Source organism: Mesoplodon densirostris, chromosome 17 (assembly GCF_025265405.1).
Source record: "Mesoplodon densirostris isolate mMesDen1 chromosome 17, mMesDen1 primary haplotype, whole genome shotgun sequence".
Taxonomy (NCBI): Eukaryota; Metazoa; Chordata; class Mammalia; order Artiodactyla; family Ziphiidae; genus Mesoplodon; species Mesoplodon densirostris.
Genome location: NC_082677.1, coordinates 9,375,095 through 9,398,182, shown reverse-complemented (window position 1 = coordinate 9,398,182; position 23,088 = coordinate 9,375,095). Strand labels below are relative to the sequence as shown.

The following is a 23,088-nucleotide window of genomic DNA, read 5'->3' as shown; positions in this document are numbered from 1 at the left end:
GAAAAAGGACACAAAGTAGTATTTTACAATCTTCAATTTTAAAAGGCTAGATTTAAGGCCCAAGCACGGCAGCTTGCAGTGAAGTAGTTTCAAACTTGGGAATAATAGATTAATTTCTCCCCCAACAGTTATTCCTGCCCGTGTATTTTTCCAAGGTTTTCCATTATGAACTGTCAGACTCTTAGCCTGACTCAGGATATCTAAGATGTGTAGTCACTGTTTTTATTTGGAAATGAGAAAGTATGGGATCTGGGTGGCATCTGGGCATGAAGACATGACAAAGGGATGAGCTGTGTACTGTGAAAAGCTCTTGGGTTTGGGATCCGCTGAGGACTCTCCCCCTCAATTACAGAGTCATCCAGAAGAAATATGCCTCCGGGAAGCCAGATCAAAAGGACCTCAGTGAGAATCTGGCCGCAGCTCAGGGGCTGGCCCACATGATCATGGAATGCGACAGACTTTTTGAGGTGAGTGAAAGGTTCCAACTGCCTTCCTTATAGCTCTTGGAACTCGATAAGACGCTTGGAATGGTTGCTGCATTTATGGCTTATTTCTGTTTTTTCCTGATTTTATAATGACAATGGTACACTCGATAGGTCTGGTCTTTGCCTCCCAGAAATGTGAGGAGTGAGCTTATATATTGAATAGTTGAGGCTTTGACAGTTAAAGACACTTGGGTTTACCATGATGATGGTTTTTATGAAAACAGTTGCATCAACTTCAGGTGCCAGGTCCCAGGCCAGCCAGCCAAGTACGGTATATTTTATATAACCTCGGGACTTGATTAGATTGTGTGTGTGTGTGTGTGTGCATGTGTGTGTGTGTGTGAATGTGTGATACTGAACAATCGCTGTGAACTCAGAATCAGTGACAGCTTATGAATACAGCCACAGATACGCTAAAGGATTAAGTGAACTAGACTTCCGGCATACTTGTTGGGGCAAAGTCGTCATTTGCAAAAGGGAAAAGTGTGCCACAAAGGTAAAGCTGCCTCTAAGTCATGCTTGACGTTCCCCTTAAGTCTGTGCACTTTTAAGTTTCCTGAGCCCAAGTTTTGCCAAATTGAATAAAAATGTATAATAAGTAAAATCAAAGGAAAATGGAAAGAATGAATGGGAAGTCATGGTGGTGTTTTGAATAATAAATATAGCCTCAAACAGATTTGGGTTTCCTGACTTGGGGAAGCCCACCCCCGACCCCTTCACTGATCTTAGGCAAACATCTCTTGCCCCACGGCACTCAGCCCATTGCCCGTACCGTGGTCTTTGGTGATGCTACTTTGCTTTCTCTGTCAGTCTCAGCATTTCTGTAGCTCAGTGCGTTGCTCTTCTGTGCATCCATCGATTCAGGTCCCGCTTGAGATGGTGGCCCAGTCTCATAACTCATATATGGAAGCTGAGATCCATCCCCCAACTCTGGAAGACCTGGGGGCCCAGGTGGAGGAGAGCGGCGCCACTTTCCACACGTACCTGGAGCATCTCATCCAGGGCCTCCAGAAGGAAGCCAAGGAAAAGTTCAAAGGATGGGTCACGTGTTCCAACACAGACAACACAGATCTTGCTTTCAAAAAGGTAATCTCAGGTCTTGGAAAAAATTACCCCCAAAGAGCCAAGTCTTACAACCAGGGATTTGTTTTGCTTTTAAAATGGCTACTCTGTTCCCAGGGCTTCACCACACACGAATCAGTCAACCACCCACTCTAGAGTCTGTTTGCACATAATCAGACTACAGACTGTGGAGCCAGACTGCTGGAGCCCAGGCCTGGCTCTGTCCCGTAGCTGTGTGACGTTGGGCGAGTCACTCGCCTCTCTGTGCCTCCGTTTTCTTATTTGCATAATGGACATAATAGTAGGACCACTGTCAGAGGAGGGCTGTTTTAAAATCAGAACAATGCCTGGTACACAGGGAGCACTGTGTGCTGGTGGTTATCGTTTTTATTATCAGTATTCTTCTTTTCAGCTTAAGGATAAACATTTAAAAATTCTAAACCTGAGGTATGCAGAGTCACTCGTTCAAGTTACGTACTCAGTGATGTTTTCTGAACACCCAGTGAAGGAAGGTAGGTTGTGTTGGAACCAGCAACCTCTTCAGCATGTGCTGGTGTCTTTCCCAAGGTGGGAGACGGGCATCCGCTGAGGCTGTGGAAGGCTTCTGTGGAGGTGGAAGCGCCCCCCTCGGTGGTTTTGAATCGCGTGCTGAGGGAGCGCCACCTGTGGGATGAGGATTTCGTGCAGTGGAAGGTGGTGGAAACCCTGGACAAGCAAACAGAGATCTATCAGTACGTGCAGAACAGCATGGCGCCTCACCCTTCCAGAGACTTCCTGGTTGTCAGGTAAGCCTGCCTCCGGGGTTTAAGATGCTCCAAAAGCCAGATAAGAGCTGCAGGTTTAAGCATTTCAGAGGTCTCCCACCTAAGTTCAGCCTCCACTGGCAACACTCGGCTGGCCCTCATTTCTCTCAGTGAAAACTGACTTTGCTGTATGTATGCCCGACTTCCTGCTTCTTTCACCCAATTCACAGCTCTGCTGAGTTCTCTTATGGCCCCTTTCATTATGGAGCATACGGTTTATTAAGCCATAAGTATTGTTCATTTCCTCGGAAGAGTCCCCCCAAAATAACTGCTGTTTGTTCAGTTGTACTTTCTGCTAAATTATGCAGACTGAACCTGACTGGCTTTTCTCCTGATTTTGCCTTTCTCCCCCTGGGAAAGCAAGTCTTCAGTGGTGTGACTCTCAATCTGGAGTGTGTGTAACTTCAAAATTCCTCTGTATAACTTCAGCTGATCATAACTCATTACCAGGCATGGAAACCTTGACAGAGCCCTGAAGGTCCAACTGTGCTGAGACACTTGGATGTCCAGAAAGGTTTCAGGGCCTAACAGGGCTTGCGAGGCTGGTGTCTACTGTCGAAATATTACTTCTAATAGATTTTTGGGTTGAGTTCCGGACCCCTGCTCTCTGGGTTTGGAGGGGGATGCTCAACCAACAGTAGGAAGTTGCACAGTAGAGCTGTGTACATGGGCTGGTGAGTCAGTACTGAATCAGAAAGAAGAGGGACTGAGGATTCTAACAAACCCACATAAAATATAATTAAATCAATACATCCTTTTTTATTGATAACTGATGATGAATACTGTCTCTTCTCATATATTAGCAGTATAAAAAGAATCACTAGTGAAATTCCCAAATGTGTAATTTAAATAGTTATTTTATTTTTTTTACATCTTTATTGGAGTATAATTGCTTTACAATGGTGTGTTAGTTTCTGCTTTGTAACAAAGTTAATCAGTTATACATATACATATGTTCCCATATCTCTTCCCTCTTGCGTCTCCCTCCCTCCCACCCTCCCCATCCCACCCCTCCAGGCGGTCACAAAGCACCGAGCTGATCTCCCTGTGTTATGCAGCTGCTTCCCACTAGCTATCTGCCTTACGTTTGGTAGTGTATATATTTCCATGCCTCTCTCTCGCTTTGTCACAGCTTACCCATCCCCCTCCCCATATCCTCAAGTCCATTCTCTAGTAGGTCTGTGTCTTTATTCCTGTCTTACCCCTAGGTTCTTCATGACATTTTTTTTTCTTAACTTCCATATATATGTGTTAGCATACGGTATTTGTCTTTCTCTTTCTGACTTACTTCACTCTGTATGATAGACTCTAGATCTATCCACCTCATTACAAATAGCTCAACTTCATTTCTTTTTATGGCTGAGTAATATTCCATTGTATATATGGGCCACATCTTCTTTATCCATTGATCCGATGATGGACACTTAGGTTGTTTCCATCTCCGGGCTATTGTAAATAGAGCTGCAATAAACATTTTGGTACATGACTCTTTTTCAATTATGGTTTTCTCAGGGTATATGCCCAGTAGTGGGATTGCTGGGTCATATGGTAGTTGTATTTGTAGATTTTAAGGAAACTCCATACTGTTCTCCATAGTGGCTGTACCAATTCACATTCCCACCAGCAGTGCAAGAGTGTTCCCTTTTCTCCACACCCTTTCCAGCATTTATTGTTTCTAGATTTCTCGATGATGGCCATTCTGACTGGTGTGAGTTGATATCTCATTGTAGTTTTGATTTGCATTTCTCTAATGATTAATGATGTTGAGAATTCTTTCATGTGTTTGTTGGCAGTCTGTATATCTTCTGTGGAGAAATGTCTATTTAGGTCTTCTGCCCATTTTTGGATTGAGTTGTTTGTTATTGAGCTGCATGAGCTGCTTATAAATTTTGGAGATTAATCCTTTGTCAGTTGCTTCATTTGCAAATATTTTCTCCCATTCTGAGGGTTGTCTTTTGGTCTTGTTTATGGTTTCCTTTGCTGTGCAAAAGCTTTGAAGTTTCATTAGATCCCATTTGTTTATTTTTGTTTTTATTTCCATTTCTCTAGGAGGTGGGTCAAAAAGGATCTTGCTGTGATTTATGTCATAGAGTGTTCTGCCTATGTTTTCTCTAAGAATTTGATAGTTTCTGGCCTTACATTTAGGTCTTTAATCCATTTTGAGCTTATATTTGTATATGGTGTTAGGGAGTGATCTAATCTCATACTTTTACATGTCCCTGTCCAGTTTTCCCAGCACCACTTATTAAAGAGGCCGTCCTTTCTCCACTGTACATTCCTGGCTCCTTTATCAAAGATAAGGTGACCATATGTGCGTGGGTTTATCTCTGGGTTTTCTATCCTGTTCCATTGATCTAGCTTTCTGTTTTTATGCCAGTACCATACTGTCTTGATTACTATAGCTTTGTAGTATAGTCTGTAGTCAGGGAGCCTGATTCCTCCAGCTCCGTTTTTCTTTCTCAAGATTGCTTTGGCTATTCGGGATCTTTTGTGTTTCCATACATATTGTGAATTTTTTGTTCTCGTTCTGTAAAAAATGCCAGTGGTAGTTTGATAGGGATTGCATTGAATCTGTAGATTGCTTTGGGTAGTAGAGTCATTTTCACAATGTTGATTCTTCCAATCCAAGAACATGGTATATCTCTCCATCTATTTGTATCATCTTTTATTTCTTTCATCAGTGTCTTATAATTTTCTGCATACAGGTTTTTTGTCTCCTTAGGTAGGTTTATTCCTAGATATTTTATTCTTTTTGTTGCAATGGTAAATGGGAGTGTTTTCTTGATTTCATTTTCAGATTTTTCATCATTAGTGTATAGGAATGCCAGAGATTTCTGTGCATTAATTTTGTATCCTGCTACTTTACTTAATTCATTGATTATCTCTAGTAGTTTTCTGGTAGCATCTTTAGGATTCTCTATGTAGAGTATCATGTCATCTGGAAATAGTGACAGCTTTACTTCTTTTCCGATTTGGATTCCTTTTATTTCCTTTTCTTCTCTGCTGTGGCTAAGACTTCCAAAACTATGTTGAATAAGAGTGGTGAGAGTGGGAAACCTTGTCTTGTTCCTGATCTTAGTTGAAATGCTTTCAGTTTTTCACCATTGAGGATGATGTTGGCTGTGGGTTTGTCATATATGGCCTTTATTATGTTGAGGAAAGTTCCCTCTATGCCTACTTTCTGCAGGGTTTTTATCAATAATGGATGTTGAATTTTGTCAAAAGCTTTCTCTGCATCTATTGAGATGATCATATGGTTTTTCTCCTTCAATTTGTTAATATGGTGTATCACCTTGATTAATTTGCATATATTGAAGAATCCTTGCATTCCTGGAATAAACCCTACTTGATCATGGTGTATGATCCTTTTAATGTGCTCTTGGATGCTGTTTGCTAGTATTTTGAGGATTTTTGCATCTGTATTCATCAGCGATATAGGCCTGTAGTTTTCTTTCTTTGTGACATCCTTGTCTGGTTTTGGTATCAAGGTGATGGTGGCCTCGTAGAATGAGCTTGGGAGTGTTCCTCCCTCTGCTATATTTTGGAAGAGTTTGAGAAGGATAGGTGTTACCTCTTCTCTAAATGTTTGATAGAATTCGCCTGTGAAGCCATCTGGTCCTGGGCTTTTGTTTGTTGGAAGATTTTTAATCACAGTTTCAATTTCAGGGCTTGTGATTGGTCTGTTCATATTTTCTATTTCTTCCTGATTCAGTCTTGGCAGGTTGTACATTTCTAAGAATTTGTCCATTTCTTCCAGGTTGTCCAATAATCTCTCATGATCTTTTGTATTTCTGCAGTGTCAGTTGTTACTTCTCCTTTTTCATTTCTAATTCTATCGATTTGAGTCTTCTCCCTTTTTTTCTTGATGAGTCTGGCTAATGGTTTATCAATTTTGTTTATCTTCTAAAAGAACCAGCTTTTAGTTTTATTGACCTTTGCTATCATTTCCTTCATTTCTTTTTCATTTATTTCTGATCTGATTTTTATGATTTCTTTCCTTCTGGTAACTTTGGGGTTTTTTTGGTCTTCTTTAATTGCTTTAGGTGGAAGGTTAGGTTGTTTATTCGAGATGTTTCCTGTTTCTTAAGGTGGGATTGTATTGCTATAAACTTCCCTCTTAGAACTGCTTTTGCTGCATCCCATAGGTTTTGGGTGGTCGTCTCTCCATTGTCATTTGTTTCTAGATATTTTTTTATTTCCTCTTTGATTTCTTCAATGATCACTTCATTATTAAGTAGTATATTGTTTAGCCTCCATGTATTTGTATTTTTACAGATCTTTTCCTGTAATTGATATCTAGTCTCATAGCGTTGTGGTTGGAAAAGATACTTGATACAATTTCAATTTTCTTAAATTTACCAAGGCTTGATTTGTGACCCAAGATATGATCTATCCTGGAGAATGTTCCATGAGCACTTGAGAAAAATGTGTATTCTGTTGTTTTTGGATGGAATATCCTATAAATATCAATGAAGTCCATCTTATTTAATGTATCATTTAAAGCTTGTGTTTCCTTATTTATTTTCATTTTGGATGATCTGTCCATTGGTGAAAGTGGGGTGTTAAAGTCCCCTACTATGAATGTGTTACTGTCGATTTCCCCTTTTATGGCTGTTAGTATTTATTTGCCTTATGTATTGAGGTGCTCCTATGTTGGGTGCATAAATATTTACAATTGTTATATCTTCTTCTTGGATCGATCCCTTGATCATTATGTAGTGTCCTTCTTTGTCTCTTCTAATAGTCTTTATTTTAAAGTCTATTTTGTCTGATATGAGAATTGCCACTCCAGCTTTCTTTTGGTTTCCATTTGCATGGAATATCTTTTTCCATCCCCTTACTTTCAGTCTGTATGTGTCTCTAGGGCTGAAGTGGGTCTCTTGTAGACAGCATATATATGGGTCTTGTTTTTGTATCCATTCAGCCAATCTGTGTCTTTTGGTGGGAGCATTTAATCCATTTACATTTAAGGTAATTACCGATATGTATGTTCCTATTCCCATTTTCTTAATTGTTTTGGGTTTGTTATTGTAGGTCTTTTCCCTCTGTTGTGTTTCCTGCCTAGAGAAGTTCCTTTAGCATTTGTTGTAAAGCTGGTTTGGTGGTACTGAACTCTCTCAGCTTTTGCTTGTCTGTAAACGTTTTAATTTCTCCATCAAATCTGAATGAGATCCTTGCTGAGTAGAGTAATCTTGGTTGCAGGTTTTTCTCCTTCATCACTTTAAATATGTCCTGCCAGTCCCTTCTGGCTTGCAGAGTTTCTGCTGAAAGATCAGCTGTTAAACTTATGGGGATTCCCTTGTGTGTTATTTGTTGTTTTTCCCTTGCTGCTTTTAATATGCTTTCTTTGTATTTAATTGTATTTGTTTACATCTTTATTGGAGTATAATTGCTTTACAATGGTGTGTTAGTTTCTGCTTTATAACAAAGCGAATCAGTTATACATATACATATGTTCCCATATCCCCTCCCTCTTGCGTCTCCCTCCCACCCCTCCAGGCGGTCACAAAGCACTGAGCTGATCTCACTGTGCTATGCAGCTGCTTCCCATTAGCTATGTACCCTACGTTTGGCAGTGTATATATGTCCATGCCTCTCTTTCGCTTTGTCACAGCTTACCCTTCCCCCTCCCCATATCCTCAATTCCATTCTCTAGTAGGTCTGTGTCTTTATTCCTGTCTTGCCCCTAGGTTCTTCATGACCTTTTTCTTTTCTTAGATTCCATATATATGTGTTACCATATGGTGTTTGTTTTTCTCTTTCTGACTTACTTCACTCTGTATGACAGTCTTTAGGTCCATCCACCTCACTACAAATAACTCAATTTAATTTCTTTTTATGGCTGAGTAATACTCCATTGTACAAATGTGCCACATCTTCTTTACCCATTCAACTGTCGATGGACACTTAGGTTGCTTCCATGTCGTGGCTATTGTAAACAGAGCTGCAATGAATATTGTGGTACATGACTCTTTTCTAATTACGGTTTTCTCAGGGTATATGTCCGATAGTGGGATTGCTGGGTTGTATGGTAGTTCTAGTTTTAGTTTTGTAAGGAACCTTCCACACTGTTCTCCATAGTGGCTGTACTAATTTACATTCCCACCAACAGTGCAAGAGGTTTCCCTTTATCCACACCCTCTCCAGCATTTATCGTTTGTAGATTTTTTAATGATGGCCATTCTGACCGGTGTGAGGTGATACCTCATTGTAATTTTGATTTGCATTTCTGTAATGATTAGTGATGTTGAGCATCCTTTCATGTGTTTGTTGGCAATCTGTATATCTTCTTTGTAGAAATGTCTATTTAGGTCTTCTGCCCATTTTTGGATTGGGTTGTCGGTTTTTTTGATATTGAGCTGCATGAGCTGCTTTTATATTTTGGAGATGAATCCTTTGTCAGTTGCTTTGTTTGCAAATATTTTTGCCCAATCTGAGGGTTGCCTTTTCATCTTGTTTATGGTTTCCTGTGCTGTGCAAAAGCTTTCAAGTTTCATTAGGTCCCATTTGTTTATTTTTGTTTTTATTTCCATTTCTCTAGGAGGTGGGTCAAAAAGGATCTTGCTGTGATTTATGTCATAGAGTGTTCTGCCTATGTTTTCCTCTAAGACTTTTATAGTCTCTGGCCTTACATTAGGTCTTTAATCTATTTTTTTTTTTTTTTTTTTTTTGCGGGCCTCTCACTGTTGTGGCCTCTCCTGTTGTGGAGCACAGGCTCCGGACGCGCAGGCTCAGCGGCCATGGCTCACGGGCCCAGCCGCTCCGCGGCATGTGGGATCCTCCCAGACCGGGGCATGAACTCGTGTCCCCTGCATCGGCAGGCGGACCCTCAACCACTGCGCCACCAGGGAAGCCCCTTTAATCCATTTTGAGTTTATTTTTGTGTATGGTGTTAGGGAGTGTTCTAATTTCATTCTTTTACATGCAGCTGTCGATTTTTCCCAGCACCAATTATTGAAGAGGCTGTCTTTTCTCCATTGTATATCGTTGCTTCCTTTATCAAAGATAAGGTGACCATATGTGCGTGGATTTATCTCTGGCCTTTCAATCCTGTTCCATTGATCCATATTTCTGTTTTTGTGCCAGTACCATACTGTCTTCATTACTGTAGACTTGTAGTATAGTCTGAAGTCAGGGAGCCCGATTCCTCCAGCTCCATTTTTCTTTCTTAAGATTGCCTTGGCTATTCGGGGTCTTTTGTGTTTCCATACGAAATGTGAAAGGTTTTGTTCTAGTTCTGTGAAAAATGCTTTAGTCTGAGAGGGATTGCATTGAATCTGTAGATTGCATTGGATAGTATAGTCATTTTCACAGTGTTGATTCTTCTAATCCAAGAACATGGTATATGTCTCCATCTGTATCATCTTTAATTTCCTTCATCAGTGTCTTATAGTTTTCTTTATATAGATCTTTTGTCTCCTTAGGTAGATTTATTTCTAGGTATTTTATTCTTTTTGTTGTAATGGTAAATGGGAGTGTTTCCTTAATTTCTCTTTCCGATTTTTCATCAGTTGTATATAGGAACGCAAGAGATTTCTGTGTATTAATTTTGTATCCTGCTACTTTACCAAATTCATTGATTAGCTCTAGTAGTTTTCTGGTAGCATCTTTAGGATTCTCTATGTATACTATCACGTCATCTGCAATCAGTGACAGGTTTACTTCTTCTTTTCCGATTTAGATTCCTTTTATTTCTTTTTCGTCTCTGATTGCTGTGTCTAAAACTTCCAAAACTATGTTGAATAATAGTGGTGAGAGTGGGCAACCTTGTCTTGTTCCTGATCTTAGTGGAAATGGTTTCAGTTTTTCACCATTGAGGACGATGTTGGCTGTGGGTTTGTCATATATGGCCTTTATTATGTTGAGGTTAAGTTACTTCTCTGCCTACTTTCTGGAGAGTTTTTATCGTAAGTGGGTGTTGAATTTTGTCGAAAGCTTTTTCTGCATGTATTGAGATGATCATATGGTTTTTATCCTTCAGTTTGTTAATATGGTTTATCACATTGATTGATTTGCGTATACTGAAGAATCTTTGCATTCCTGGGATAAACCCCACTTGATCATGGCGTATGATCCTTTTAATGTGCTGTTGGATTCTGTTTGCTAGTGTTTTGTTGAGGATTTTTGCGTCTGTGTTCATTAGTGTTACTGGTCTGTAGTTTTCTTTTGTGATATCTTTGTCTGGTTTTGTTATCAGGGTGATGGTGGCCTCATAGAATGAGTTTGGGAGTGTTCCTCCCTCAGCTATATTTTGGAAGTGTTTGAGAAGGATAGGTGTTACCTCTTCTCTAAATGTTTGATAGAATTCGCCTGTGAAGCCATCTGGTCCTGGGCTTTTGTTTGTTGGAAGATTTTTAATCACAGTTTCAGTTTCAGTGCTTGTGATTGGTCTGTTCATATTTTCTATTTCTTCCTGATTCAGTCTTGGCAAGTTGTGCATTTCTAAGAATTTGTCCATTTCTTCCAGGTTGTTCATTTTATTGGCATAGAGTTGCTTGTAGTAATCTCTCTTGGTCTTTTGTATTTCTGCAGTGTCAGTTGTTACTTCTCCTTTTTCATTTCTAATTCTATTGATTTGAGTCTTCTTTTTTCTTGATGAGTCTGGCTAATGGTTTATCAATCTTGTTTATCTTCTCAAAGAACCAGCTTTTAGTTTTATTGATCTTTGCTATCGTTTCCTTCATTTCTTTTTCATTTATTTCTTATCTGATTTTTATGATTTCTTTCCTTCTGCTAACTTTGGGGTGTTTTTGTTCTTCTTTCTCTAATTGCTTTAGGTGCAAGTTTAGGTTGTTTATTCGAGATGTTCCCTGCAAGGTTGGATCTTAACAAACAGCACCGTGAAACAGAGGAAAGCTTCAAGTGAGCGTTATTAGGGGGCGCTCCTGGGCGAGGTTCACTGGTCCGAGAGAAAGGGGCCAGAGAAGTCGCACCCGTGCAAGGGTTGTGCAAGATTTTATAGCGGAAGAAGGGGAAGTGGTGTGGTGAATCGAGGAGGGCACAGGGTATTCCTTATTTGGTGGTCTCTTCAGGTATCGTGGCAATATCTGGTGCTGGTTGCATCAGTCTTGTGACCTTTGGTCCTGCCCCTCGAAAGGCAGGAAGGCTGGGCCAGGTGGAATGTCCCCAGGTCAGTTCCTGGAACTGGGTGGTCCGGAATGTCTCCAGGTCAGTTTCTGGGACTGGGTGGTCCGGAGAGTTTCGGTCTGATGCAACCTGTGAATCTGATTGTATTCCCCTGCCTCGGGTCATTTGGCCTTACACCCTGACATCTCTGGTGTAATGGGGCAGCATTCTGATCTCTGGCTACTTCATGATGAATGGGGGCGTCGAAAGGGGAGTCGGGCGACCAGAGGTCCGAGGCTTAGGGGAGACCAGTGGGGGGTTCTGTAGGAAGCAATGTGTAAGGACCGAGGAGCATTTGGTTTGTGGCCACCTGAGAGACTTCCTCCATGCGCCTGCGAAGGAACCTAAGAAAACAGGGCAAACATGAGCAAGATACAGATGAGAATTAAGGGGCCTAAGATTGGTGTTAGCCAGGTATAGAGGGTGGATCGCCACCAGTGGAAGCAATGGAGGGTGTTTACATTGTCTTTGACGAGTCCTGTTTCATTGATGTAATAGCAGCATTCCTCCTGTAGGAAGAGGCAGGTACCTCCTTTGTCAGCTGTCAGGAGATCCAGTGCTTGTCGATTTTGGCGAGCGACTTGGGCTATGGAGGTGATTTGGCGCTGGAGAGAGGAGATGGAGGCAGCGGAGGCTTCAATGGCTAGCTGGAGTTTATGTTCTAAGTCACGGGATGTTGAAACACTGTGTTAGAGCTCCCCCCACCCACCGCGAGTCCTGCAGCGACCAGGGAGGAGGCGAGAGAGATGCCTGCGACCAGAGGAAGAAAGATAGCTCTTTTCCGTTGGGTAAAGGGCGGCATGATTAGCGAGGAAAATTCGGCTTGGCTATACAGTGTGAATTGTGGGACGAGAGTAACGGGGATATATGGGAAGGGGGAGGAAGAATTGATCCCTTTTGTGAGGGAACCATTGCACCACAAAAACATGCCTGGTGGTGCTTCAATTGATGTGTTTACCGTGAGGGTTGAGTTGCAAAGAAACCCAGTATCAGCTAGATTTGGGCGGCTGCTGTAGATTTTTTGAATCAAGGAATATGGGGAATAGTAGGTGGAACTCCTGGATGCGGGAGGGGCCCAGGAGGGAGAGAGAGACTTGTGGCCTAGGAGGTCGACCAGCCGGTGGGAGGAAAACACGGTTAGTGGGTGGGCCAGAGTCAGTTTGAGTGTTTGTTTGGTCAGTTCGGCTGCTGCTGCTAGGGCCCGAAGGCATGGTTGCCATCCCCGAATGATTGGGTCTAGCTGTTTGGAGAGGTAAGCTACAGGGCGGTAGGAAGGCCCTACAGGCTGGGCAAGGAGTCCAGTGGCTATTCCGGCCCATTCATCCACAAAAAGGTGAAAAGGTCGGTTTGGGTTGGGCAGAGAAGGGAGGAGAAGATATCAGAGCATTACAGAGGGTGAGAAAGGCCTGTCGAATGGCAGAAGGAGAGGTGAGGGGTCCTTGAGGGGTTTCTTTTGCGGCTAGATATAAGGTTTTAGCGAGGAGAGCAAAGTTAGGGATCCAGTGTCGAAAAATCCTATAAGGCCCAAAAAGGAGAGAATTTGTTCCGCTGTTTCTGGAGGCTGGAGTTCACGGATAATCCGGGTGCGATTGGCTGTTAGACCTTTTGTGGTAGGGGTAAGGTGGAGCCCCAGGTAGGTTACAGAAGATACAGATAACTGAGCCTTGGCTGGGGAGACCCTATAACTGCGAGAGACAAGGTAATTGAGGAGATCTGCAGTATGTTGTCTTGAGAGGCTGATAGATGGGCTACAAAGGAGGAGGTCATCTACATATTGAAGGAGTGTGCTGGGGGTAAGGGAGCAGGAAGTGAGGTCTCGTGCCAGCGCCTGACCGAAGAGGTGAGGACTGTCATGGAAGCCCTGGGGAAGAACTGTCCAGGTGAGCTGACTGGAAGTATGAGTATCTGGATCTGTCTAGGTAAAGGCGAAGAGGAAATAGGAGTCGGGATGTAGGGGGATAGTGAAAAAGGCATCTTTGAGATCCAGAACCGTAAAGTGGGTTGTGGATGGGAGGATATGGGAGAGCAAGGTGTATGGGTTTGGTACTACTGGGTGGAGAGGAATTATGGCCTCATTGATTAGTCAGAGGTCCTGGACCAGGCGATAATCCCTAGAGGCCTTGCGGACAGGCAGGATGGGGGTGTTGCAGGGAGAGTCAGTGGGGATAAGGAGTCCCTGGTTTAGGAGTCTGGTGATAATAGGTGGTAGGCCCCTAAGGTGAGTCTCAGAGATGGGAAATTGGGGCCTTGATGGAAACTTGGAGGGGTCCTTTGGGTGGATGAGGACGGGAGAATGGTGTGTTGCTATTATGGGCTTAGAAGTATCCCAGACTTGGGGATTGATTGGGTTCGGTGTGATTGGAAGAGGGGGATAGGAGAGGGAGGGTTCTAGAGACAGGCTGAGAAGAGGAAGCAGGAGTTGGGAGGAGGGGACCTTAGGGTCAAGTCTAACCAGCTGGAGGGAGGCCCCTAAGTGGAAAAGGACATCTCAGCCTAGCAAGGGAACTGGGCAGGATGGTATGACTAAGAAGGAATGAGTAAAAGGGAGTCCTTCGATGTGACATGGGAGTGGACCGGTCTGGAGTGGGAAGGATGGTTTGCCATCAATACCCATGACCGAGATCTGGGAAGGAGAAACTGGCCCGGAATAAGTAGGCAGGACCGAGTAGGTAGCCCCCATGTCCACCAGAAATGAGATGGACTTACCCGCTACCTGTAGCATTACCCTGGGCTTGGCAAGTATGATGGGGGTCTTCGAGTCTGGGCACTGTCAGTCATCAGCCAATCCCAGCAGTTCGAGTGGTAATGCCGTTGGGTCGGCCTGCCCCCTGCGTGGAGATGCTGAGGGAGGGCCAGTCGTAGGGCAGTCACTCTTCCAGTGGCCCGTTAGCCCGCAGCTGGGACAGGGCTTAGAAGGAGGTCGGGGATTGGGACATTGGCGAGCCCAGTGGCCTTCTTTTCCGCATTTGAAGCAGGCCCCCGGCGGGGTTGCCTTTTGCAGACCCCGTGGATGCTGTGATCCATGGGAGACGGCCGGCCTTAGGGCGGCTACAAGAGCTTGGGTTTGGAGGGCCACCTTCTGGTACATCCGAGCCTGTTGGCTGGATTCTGCCAAATCCTCATGGCCATTGTAGACTTTAAAGGCCATCTTTACCAGATCTCGAATAGGGATTTGAGGGCCGTCTTCTGCCCGTTTTAATTTCTTTCAGATGTCCGGGGCTGATTGGGTGATAAAATGGATGGCTAGGACCGCTGCCCCTGCCGGGGTGTCAGAGAGTTAAGAGAGTTAAGAGAGTTAAGACCTCTGTAAGGCGATTGAGAAAGATAGCTGGATTTTCGTTAGGTTCTTGGGTTATCTCTTTTAGTTTTTCAAAACTGAACTACCTTATGAATGGCAGCCTGCATGCCAGCCAGGAGGCACTGGATCATGAGGTCGCATTTACGACAGCCATCTTGGCCATCCTGATAAGTCCAGCCTGGATTGGTACCAGGTACAGCAGTCACTCCGACAGGCATGGAGTTGTCAGTAAGGTCTACCTGATCTGCATGGTTTCAGGCAGCAGTTTGAATTCTTTCCCTCTCGTCAGGGGTCAGAGTAGAAGACAGGATCACAAAGATATCATGCCAGGTTAGATCGTAAGCTTGAGAGAGGTAGTGAAATTCTTTGATGTAGTGGGAAGAGTCGGCAGAAAAGGAGCCTAATCGCTTTTCTATATGAGAGAGATCTTGGAGGGAAAAGGGACCATGAACTCTAACTAATCCTTCTGCTCCTGCTACCTCCCTCAGAGGGCAGAGGAGATTTGGATCTTCGGAGTCGTGAGAGCGTGTATGTGCACTAATTGGCGACGCAAGGGGCGTGGGAGGAGAAACCCTTGAGGGAGGCGGGGGAGTGGTTGGATGGGTCGGAGTGGGTTCGGGAGGAGGAGGGACCACTTCAGGGTTGGGTGGAGGTTGGAGAGGAGCTCTGGAGGGGGGAGAGGCGAGAGATTCGGGTGGGTCGGCTAGTGGAGAGGGGTCATCGTCAAAGGAAATTAGGGGCTTGGATGTAGGAGATGTCTGTTTGGCAAGAAGGATCTGGGAAGTGGAACAATCGACGCAGAGGGAAGGGCGGGAGCGTAAATACCAGAAGGCCTGAACACAGGGGACCTCGGACCATTTGCCCGTCCTGCGGCAGTAATTATCTAGATCACGAAGGATGTTAAAATCGAAAGTCCCTTCAGGAGGCCATTTTGGATTGATTGTCTAGAGGATATTGTGGCCAGGCCACAGTGGAATAGAAAATAAGCCGTCGGCGACGGAGATCTTGGGAGAAACTGAGGGCTATAAAATTGGCTAGGAGACACCCCAGGGGCGCCTTAGAATCTGGTTTCGACTGTGAGGTTCCCATGACCCCCAGTCTGTCCCTGAGTGAATGGAGAGGGAGAGAGGCGTCCCTGGTCTCAGTCTCCAATTCACGGCAGGTCGGAGGGCAGTCAGGCAATTGGGACGTCTCCACAGTTGCCCGAGGCCCGGAGAGAGGACGGAGGAGTCCCTGACGTCCTGCGATTAGGGAAAGGGAGTCTAGTGGGTAGGGACTTTGGGGATCGGAGGGAACAAGGGAGGGGGACTTACCCTGTTTTCTGCTGGATCGGGTGGACGAGTAGAGGTTCCCTAGTTGTCTCCTGGGGGAGGGGAGGAGCGGCCCACATGGTTACCTGCGGGGATTTGTACCCCTCCCGGGTTCCAGCACCAAATGTAAGGTCGGATCTTAACAAACGGCACCATGAAACAGAGGAAAGCTTCAAGTGAGCTTTATTGGGGGTGCTCCCGGGCGAGGTTCACTGGTCCGAGAGGAAGGGGCCAGAGAAGTCGCACCCGGGTGAGGGTTGGGCAGGATTTTATAGGGGAAGAAGGGAAAGGGGTGTGGTGAATCTGGGAGGGCGCAGGGTATTCCTTATTTGGTGGTCTCTTCGGGTATCATGGCAATATCTGGTGCCGGTTGCATCAGTCTTGTGACCGTTGGTCCTGCCCCTCAAAAGGCGGGAAGGCTGGGCCAGGTGGAAAGTCCCCAGGTCAGTTCCTGGAACTGGGTGGTCCGGAATGTCTCCAGGTCAGGTTCTGGAACTGGGTGGTCCAGAGAGTTTTGGTCTGATGGAACCTGTGAATCTGATTGCATTCCCCTGCCTCGGGCCAGTTGGCCTTACATTTCCTGTTTTTTAAGGTGGGATTGTATTGCTATAAACCTCCCTCTTAGAACTCCTTTTGCTGCATCCCATAGGTTTTGGGTCGTTGTGTCTCCATTGTCATTTCTTTCTAGGTATTTTTTTATTTCCTCTGATTTCTTCAGTGATCACTTCGTTATTGAGTAGTGTATTGTTTAGCCTCCATGTGTTTGTATTTTTTTACAGATCTTTTCCTGTAATTGATACCTAGTCTCATAGCGTTGTGGTCGGAAAAGATACTTGACAATTTCAATTTTCTTAAATTTACCAAGGCTTGATTTGTGACCCAAGATATGATCTATCCTGGAGAATGTTCCATGAGCACTTGAGAAAAATGTGTATTCTGTTGTTTTTGGATGGAATGTCCTATAAATATCAATTAAGTCCACCTTGTTAATGTATCATTTAAAGCTTGTGTTTCCTTATTTATTTTCATTTTGGATGATCTGTCCATTGGTGAAAGTGGGGTGTTAAAGTCCCCTAATATGAATGTGTTACTGTCGATTTCCCCTTTTATGGCTGTTAGTATTTATTTGCCTTATGTATTGAGGTGCTCCTATGTTGGGTGCATAAATATTTACAATTGTTATATCTTCTTCTTGGATCGATCCCTTGATCATTATGTAGTGTCCTTCTTTGTCTCTTCTAATAGTCTTTATTTTAAAGTCTATTTTGTCTGATATGAGAATTGCCACTCCAGCTTTCTTTTGGTTTCCATTTGCATGGAATATCTTTTTCCATCCCCTTACTTTCAGTCTGTATGTGTCTCTAGGGCTGAAGTGGGTCTCTTGTAGACAGCATATATACAGGTCTTGTTTTTGTATCCATTCAGCCAATCTGTGTCTTTTGGTGGGAGCATTTAATCCATTTACATTTAAGGTAATTATCGATATGTATGTTCCTATTCCCATTTTCTTAATTGTTTTGGGTTCGTTATTGTAGGTCTTTTCCCTCTGTTGTGTTTCCTGCCTAGAGAAGTTCCTTTAGCATTTGTTGTAAAGCTGGTTTGGTGGTACTGAACTCTCTCAGCTTTTGCTTGTCTGTAAACATTTTAATTTCTCCATCAAATCTGAATGAGATCCTTGCTGGGTAATCTTGGTTGCAGGTTTTTCTCCTTCATCACTTTAAATATGTCCTGCCAGTCCCTTCTGGCTTGCAGAGTTTCTGCTGAAAGATCAGCTGTTAACCTTATGGGGATTCCCTTGTGTATTATTTGTTGTTTTTACCTTGCTGCTTTTAATGTTTTCTTTAATTTTTGACAGTTTGATTGATTAATATGTGTCAGTGTATTTCTCCTTGGATTTATCCTGTATGGGACTCTCTGTGCCTCCTGGACTTGATTAACTATTTCCTTTCCCATATTAGGGAAGTTTTCAACTATAATCTCTTCAAATATTTTCTCAGTCCCTTTCTTTTTCTCTTCTTCTTCTGGAACCTCTATAATTTGAATGTTGGTGCGTTTAATGTTGTCCCAGAGGTCTCTGAGACTGTCATCACTTCTTTTCATTCTTTTTTCTTCCTTCTGCTCTGCAGTAGTTATCTCCACTATTTTATCTTCCACGTCACTTATCCGTTCTTCTGCCTCAGTTGATCTGCTATTGATCTCATCTAGAGTATTTTTAATTTCATTTCTTGTGTTGCTCATCATTACTTGATTCATCTTCAGTTCTTCTAGGTCCTTGTTAACTGTTTCTTGCATTTTGTCTATTTTATTTCCAAGATTTTGGATCATCTTTACTGTCATTATTCTGAATTCTTTTTCAGGTAGACTGCCTATTTCCTCTTCATTTGTTAGGTCTGGTGGGTTTTTATCTTGCTCCTTCACCTGCTGTTTTTCTTTCTCATTTTGCTTATCTTACTGTGTTTGGGGTCTCCTTTTTGCAGGCTGCAGGTTTGTAGTTCCCGTTGTTTTTGGTCATCCCCAGTGGCTAAGGTTGGTTCAGTGGGTTGTGTAGGCTTCCTGGTGGAGGGGACTAGTGCCTGTGTTCTGGTGGATGAGGCTGGATCTTGTCTTTCTGGTGGGCAGGTCCACGTCTGGTGGTGTGTTTTGGGGTGTCTGTGGACATTTTATGATTTTAGGCAGCCTCTCTGCTAATGGGTGGGGTTGTGTTCCTGTCTTGTTAGTTGTTTGGCATAGGGTGTCCAGCACTGTAGCTTGCTGGTCGTTGAGTGAAGCTGGGTGCTTGTGTTGAGATGGAGATCTCTGGAAGATTTTCGCCGTTTGATATTACGTGGAGCTGGGAGGTCTCTTGTGGACCCGTGTCCTGAAGTTGGCTCTCCCACCTCAGAGGCACAGCACTGACTCCTGGCTGGAGCACCAAGAACCTTTCATCCACACAGCTCAGAATAAAAAGGAGAAAAAGTAGAAACAAAGAATTAGTATAAGTAGAAAGGAAGGAAGAAAGGAGGGAGGAGGGAAGGAATGAAAAAAGGAAATAAGATAAAGTAGAATAAAATTATGATAGAATATAATAAAGTTATTAAAAAATAATTAAGGAAAAAAATGGACAGATAGAACCCTGGGACAAATGGTGGAAGCAAAGCTATACAGACAAAATCTCGCACAGAAGCATACACATACACACTCAGAAAAAGAGGAAAAGGGGGAAAAATCATAAATCTTGCTCTCAAAGTCCCACCTCCTCAATTTGGGATGATTCGTTGTCTATTCATGTATTCCACAGATGCAGGGTACATCAAGTTGATTGTGGCGTTTTTAATCCACGGCTTCTGAGGCTGCTGGGAGAGATTTCCCTTTCTCTTCTTTGTTCGCACAGCTCCCGGGGCTCAGCTTTGGATTTGGCCCCGCCTCTGCGTGTAGGTCGCCGGAGGGCGTCTGTTCTTCGCTCAAACAGGACAGGGTTAAAGGAGCCACTGTTTCGGGGGCTCTGGCTCACTCAGGCCGGGGGGAGGGAGGGGTACGGGTGCCGGGCGAGTCTGTGGCGCGCCGTGCGTTCTCCCGGGTAAGTTGTCCCTGCATCCTGGGACCCTGGCAGTGGCAGGCTGCACAGGCTCCTGGAAGGGAGATGTGGAGAGTGACCTGTGCTCGCACCCAGGCTTCTTGGTGGCGGCAGCAGCAGCCTTAGCATCTCATGCCCGTCTCTGGGGTCCGCGCTGTTAGCCACAGCTCACTCCCGTCTCTGGAGCTGCTTTAAGCAGCGCTCTTAATCCCCTCTCCTTGCACACCAGGAAACAAAAAGGGAACAAAAAATTTCTTGCCTCTTCAGCAGCTCCAGACTTTTCCCCAGACTCCCTCCTGGCTAGCCGTGGTGCACTAGCCCCGTCAGGCTGTTCACGCCGCTAACCCCAGTCCTCTCCCTGGGATCCAACCGAAGCCCGAGCCACAGCTCCCAGCCCCGCCCACCCTGGCGGGTGAGCAGACAAGCCTCTCGGGTTGGTGAGTGCCGGTCGGCACCGATCCTCTGTGCGGGAATCTCTCTGCTTTGCCCTCCGCACCCCCGTTGCTGCACTCTCCTCCTCGACTCGGAAGCTTTCCCTGCTCCGCCACCCGCAGTCTCCTTCCATGAAGGGGCTTCCTAGTGTGTGTAAACCTTTCCTCCTTCATGGCTCCCTCCCACTGGTGCAGGTCCCGTCCCTATCCTTTTGTCTCTGTTTATTCTTTTTTCTTTTGCCCTCCCCAGGTACGTGGGGAGTTTCTTGCCTTTTGGGAAGTCTGAGGTCTTCTGCCAGCGTTCAGTAGGTGTTCTGTAGGAGTTGTTCCACGTGTAGATGAATTTCTGGTGTATCTGTGGGGAGGAAGGTGATCTCCACGTCTTAGTCCTCCGCCATCTTCCCCTTGCCCCTCTAAATAGTTTATTAAACTAGTCTTGATGGCAAACTAAAGGTTACTTTTTACATGGGCTATTTATGCCTTTGGAATTGGTCCTTAGGACCTTGAATTTTAAGGGTCACTTTTTCCCTAAGTATATGTTTGTCTTAGCAACCTTGGGACCCTGGTGGAGAATGTGGGCCGTTGTTAGGGTGGCTTATTACCGCAGTTATTGGGACTCACCTCGTGGAAGTTAAACTTTACGCCTTCACTCTTGCAAGCAGGAAGTCAAATCATTCTAGGATGGCAGCCACGGTGGGGGGGGGATGGAGCCATGCCATAGCCTGCCTCTTCACTCCCTTACAGGAGGCTGAGGGCCGGAGTCCATGCATAGAATCGCCCTCCTTCCACTCATCCTGCAGTGCCACCTGCCTGCTACTTCTCATGTATCATTCCATCACTGCCTTGTGCCAGGCACTGTTGGAGGCTCCAGAGATACTGCAGGGAGCAGAACAGACCACAGCCCTGCTCTCTTGGGATTTATATTTTATTAGGGAGATAGAGTCAATAAATAATAAGCAAGGGGGATAGGAATAGAGTCAATAAATAATAAGCAAGGGGGATAGGATTACTTACCTTAGGGGGATAGGAAGGGGTAGAATTTCCAATATCGTGGTCAGAGCAGAGTCTCACTGTGTTGATATTTGATCCAAGTCTTGAAGAAGAAGGTGGGTGGACCACGAGGCTGAGGGAGAAGAACTCGGCACCCGAGGATTAATAATGAACCAGATGTGTTTCCTGCAGCAGGAATTCCTTGTGATTATGATACAAGAGGTAGAAAGTGACAGGTATGGAAGAGGAGTCCAGGGCCGAGGCACTTCCTGTTTCCAGAGCATCTCCCTGTCTAGGCTAGCTCGCATGAGGCTGGTCTCCTCTTGGGATTACCATGTTCATGTCTCACTTTATCCCTTTCTCTAGTTCCTCAGGAGCTTCCAGTGATACTCACTGAAGCTTCTTCCATTTTATCCCCACAAATCTGTAGAACTTTCAGTCTTTGTTACTAATCTCAGCCTTATGCATGAAAAGAGAATGGTCACACCCATGAAGAAGTTAAGTTGCTAAGCATTTGTGTAGGGCTTGCTTATTCCCTAGTTCTAGGTAATAGTTCCTCTTTCTGGTGAGGTAGGCCAGGACGAAGTTAGAGGTGAGATAAGTAAGCAACGGGATAGGATTTGTAACATAAATAACTAAGATTATAATAATCAAAAACCTACATCCTACGGTAGAAATGGTTGCTACAGAGATGCTCTCATGATTCCTGACTTCCATCCACAACCTTTTCCCAAGTGGTACACCACCACCCCCATGTTTGAATAGCTCCAGTAACAGTGAACTCACTACCCCTCATATAGCCCATTCCATTTTTTTTTTTTTTTTTCTTTTTGCGGTATGCGGGCCTCTCACTGTTGTGGCCTCTCCCGTTGCGGAGCACAGGCTCCGGATGCGCAGGCCCAGCGGCCATGGCTCACGGGCCCAGCTGCTCCGCGGCATATGGGATCCTCCCAGACCGGGGCACGAACCCGTATCCCCTGCATCGGCAGGCGGACTCTTAACCACTGCGCCACCAGGGAGGCCCCCATTCCATTTTTGAGGAGTGCACATTGTGAGACGGCTCGTCTGCACTGAATTAAAACATACCTTCATATCTCTGCTTTCTGGAGGCAAATCAACTGTATTTATTTCTTCTCCCGCTCAAGAGCCACTCAGGGACTTGAAGGCAATTAGTAGTCTGCCATGTATCTAGTTTTCTTCAAGCTAAGCATCCTTTCAGACTTGAGCACCACCTCCTCCAGGAAGCCATCCCCTGTACATGATCTCAGAGCGCTCTTTGCACAGCCGTATCACTGCACTTGCCGTGGTGCTTTAGGGTTCTCTTGGTAGGTCTGTTTCTCCTCCTGGGCTGTAGACCTTTATGTCTTCAGTGGCTTCTCAGAGCTTGGCACACCCAATAGATGTTTGGTGAAAGACTTGAATGGGCGGGTCCTAATTCCCAAACGGTGAGACCAGTCCTTCAGTATTGTGCAGGAGCCTCCGCAGCCTCAGTTTGGGATTCCGAAAGCAGCTCTGAAAGCTGCAAGACCGTTTCTGACCTCTGGGTCAGAGGGCTGAGACCCTTGCTTTCAACTGCACGGTATAAAGTTCACATGCACTTATGGAAACCATGAGCTTAGTCCAAGTAACTGGGCTTGGAATTTGAGCAAGAAAATATAAGTGTGAGCCTCGGCGCTGTACTCAGGGTTTTCTCTCTCTCAGCCCTAATTCCGACGTGCGGGTTTGTTTTGCTGCAGGACCTGGAAGACTGATTTGCCCAAAGGAATGTGCACTCTGGTGTCCCTCTCCGTGGAGCACGAGGAAGCCCAGCTCATGGGTGGCGTGCGGGCCGTGGTGATGGACTCTCAGTACTTAATGGAGCCGTGTGGGTCAGGCAAGTCGAGGCTGACCCACATCTGCAGGGTGGACCTGAGGTGAGCAGGCTCCTGGGGGCAGCGGGTGCAGGCTTGCCGCACATTCGCTGGGGCCGTTTCTCATCTGGTCCCGTATTTCACTGTCCTTTTATTCCTCTTGCCATTAACATGCTTTCT

The 23,088-nt window shown here is 44.9% G+C and overlaps 1 protein-coding gene across 5 annotated transcripts in view; it reads left to right on the top strand.

The window, feature by feature from the left end:
• STARD13 (StAR related lipid transfer domain containing 13) overlaps window positions 1–23,088 on the top strand; it is a 253,253-nt gene that overhangs the window by 227,183 nt on the left and 2,982 nt on the right. For all 5 annotated transcript variants that reach the window (XM_060079645.1, XM_060079643.1, XM_060079642.1 and 2 more), the window contains 4 exons: window positions 353–467; window positions 1,350–1,571; window positions 2,115–2,332; window positions 22,795–22,971. In XM_060079645.1, the coding sequence (XP_059935628.1) occupies window positions 353–467; window positions 1,350–1,571; window positions 2,115–2,332; window positions 22,795–22,971 (732 nt within the window). The remainder of the gene's footprint in view (window positions 1–352; window positions 468–1,349; window positions 1,572–2,114; window positions 2,333–22,794; window positions 22,972–23,088) is intronic.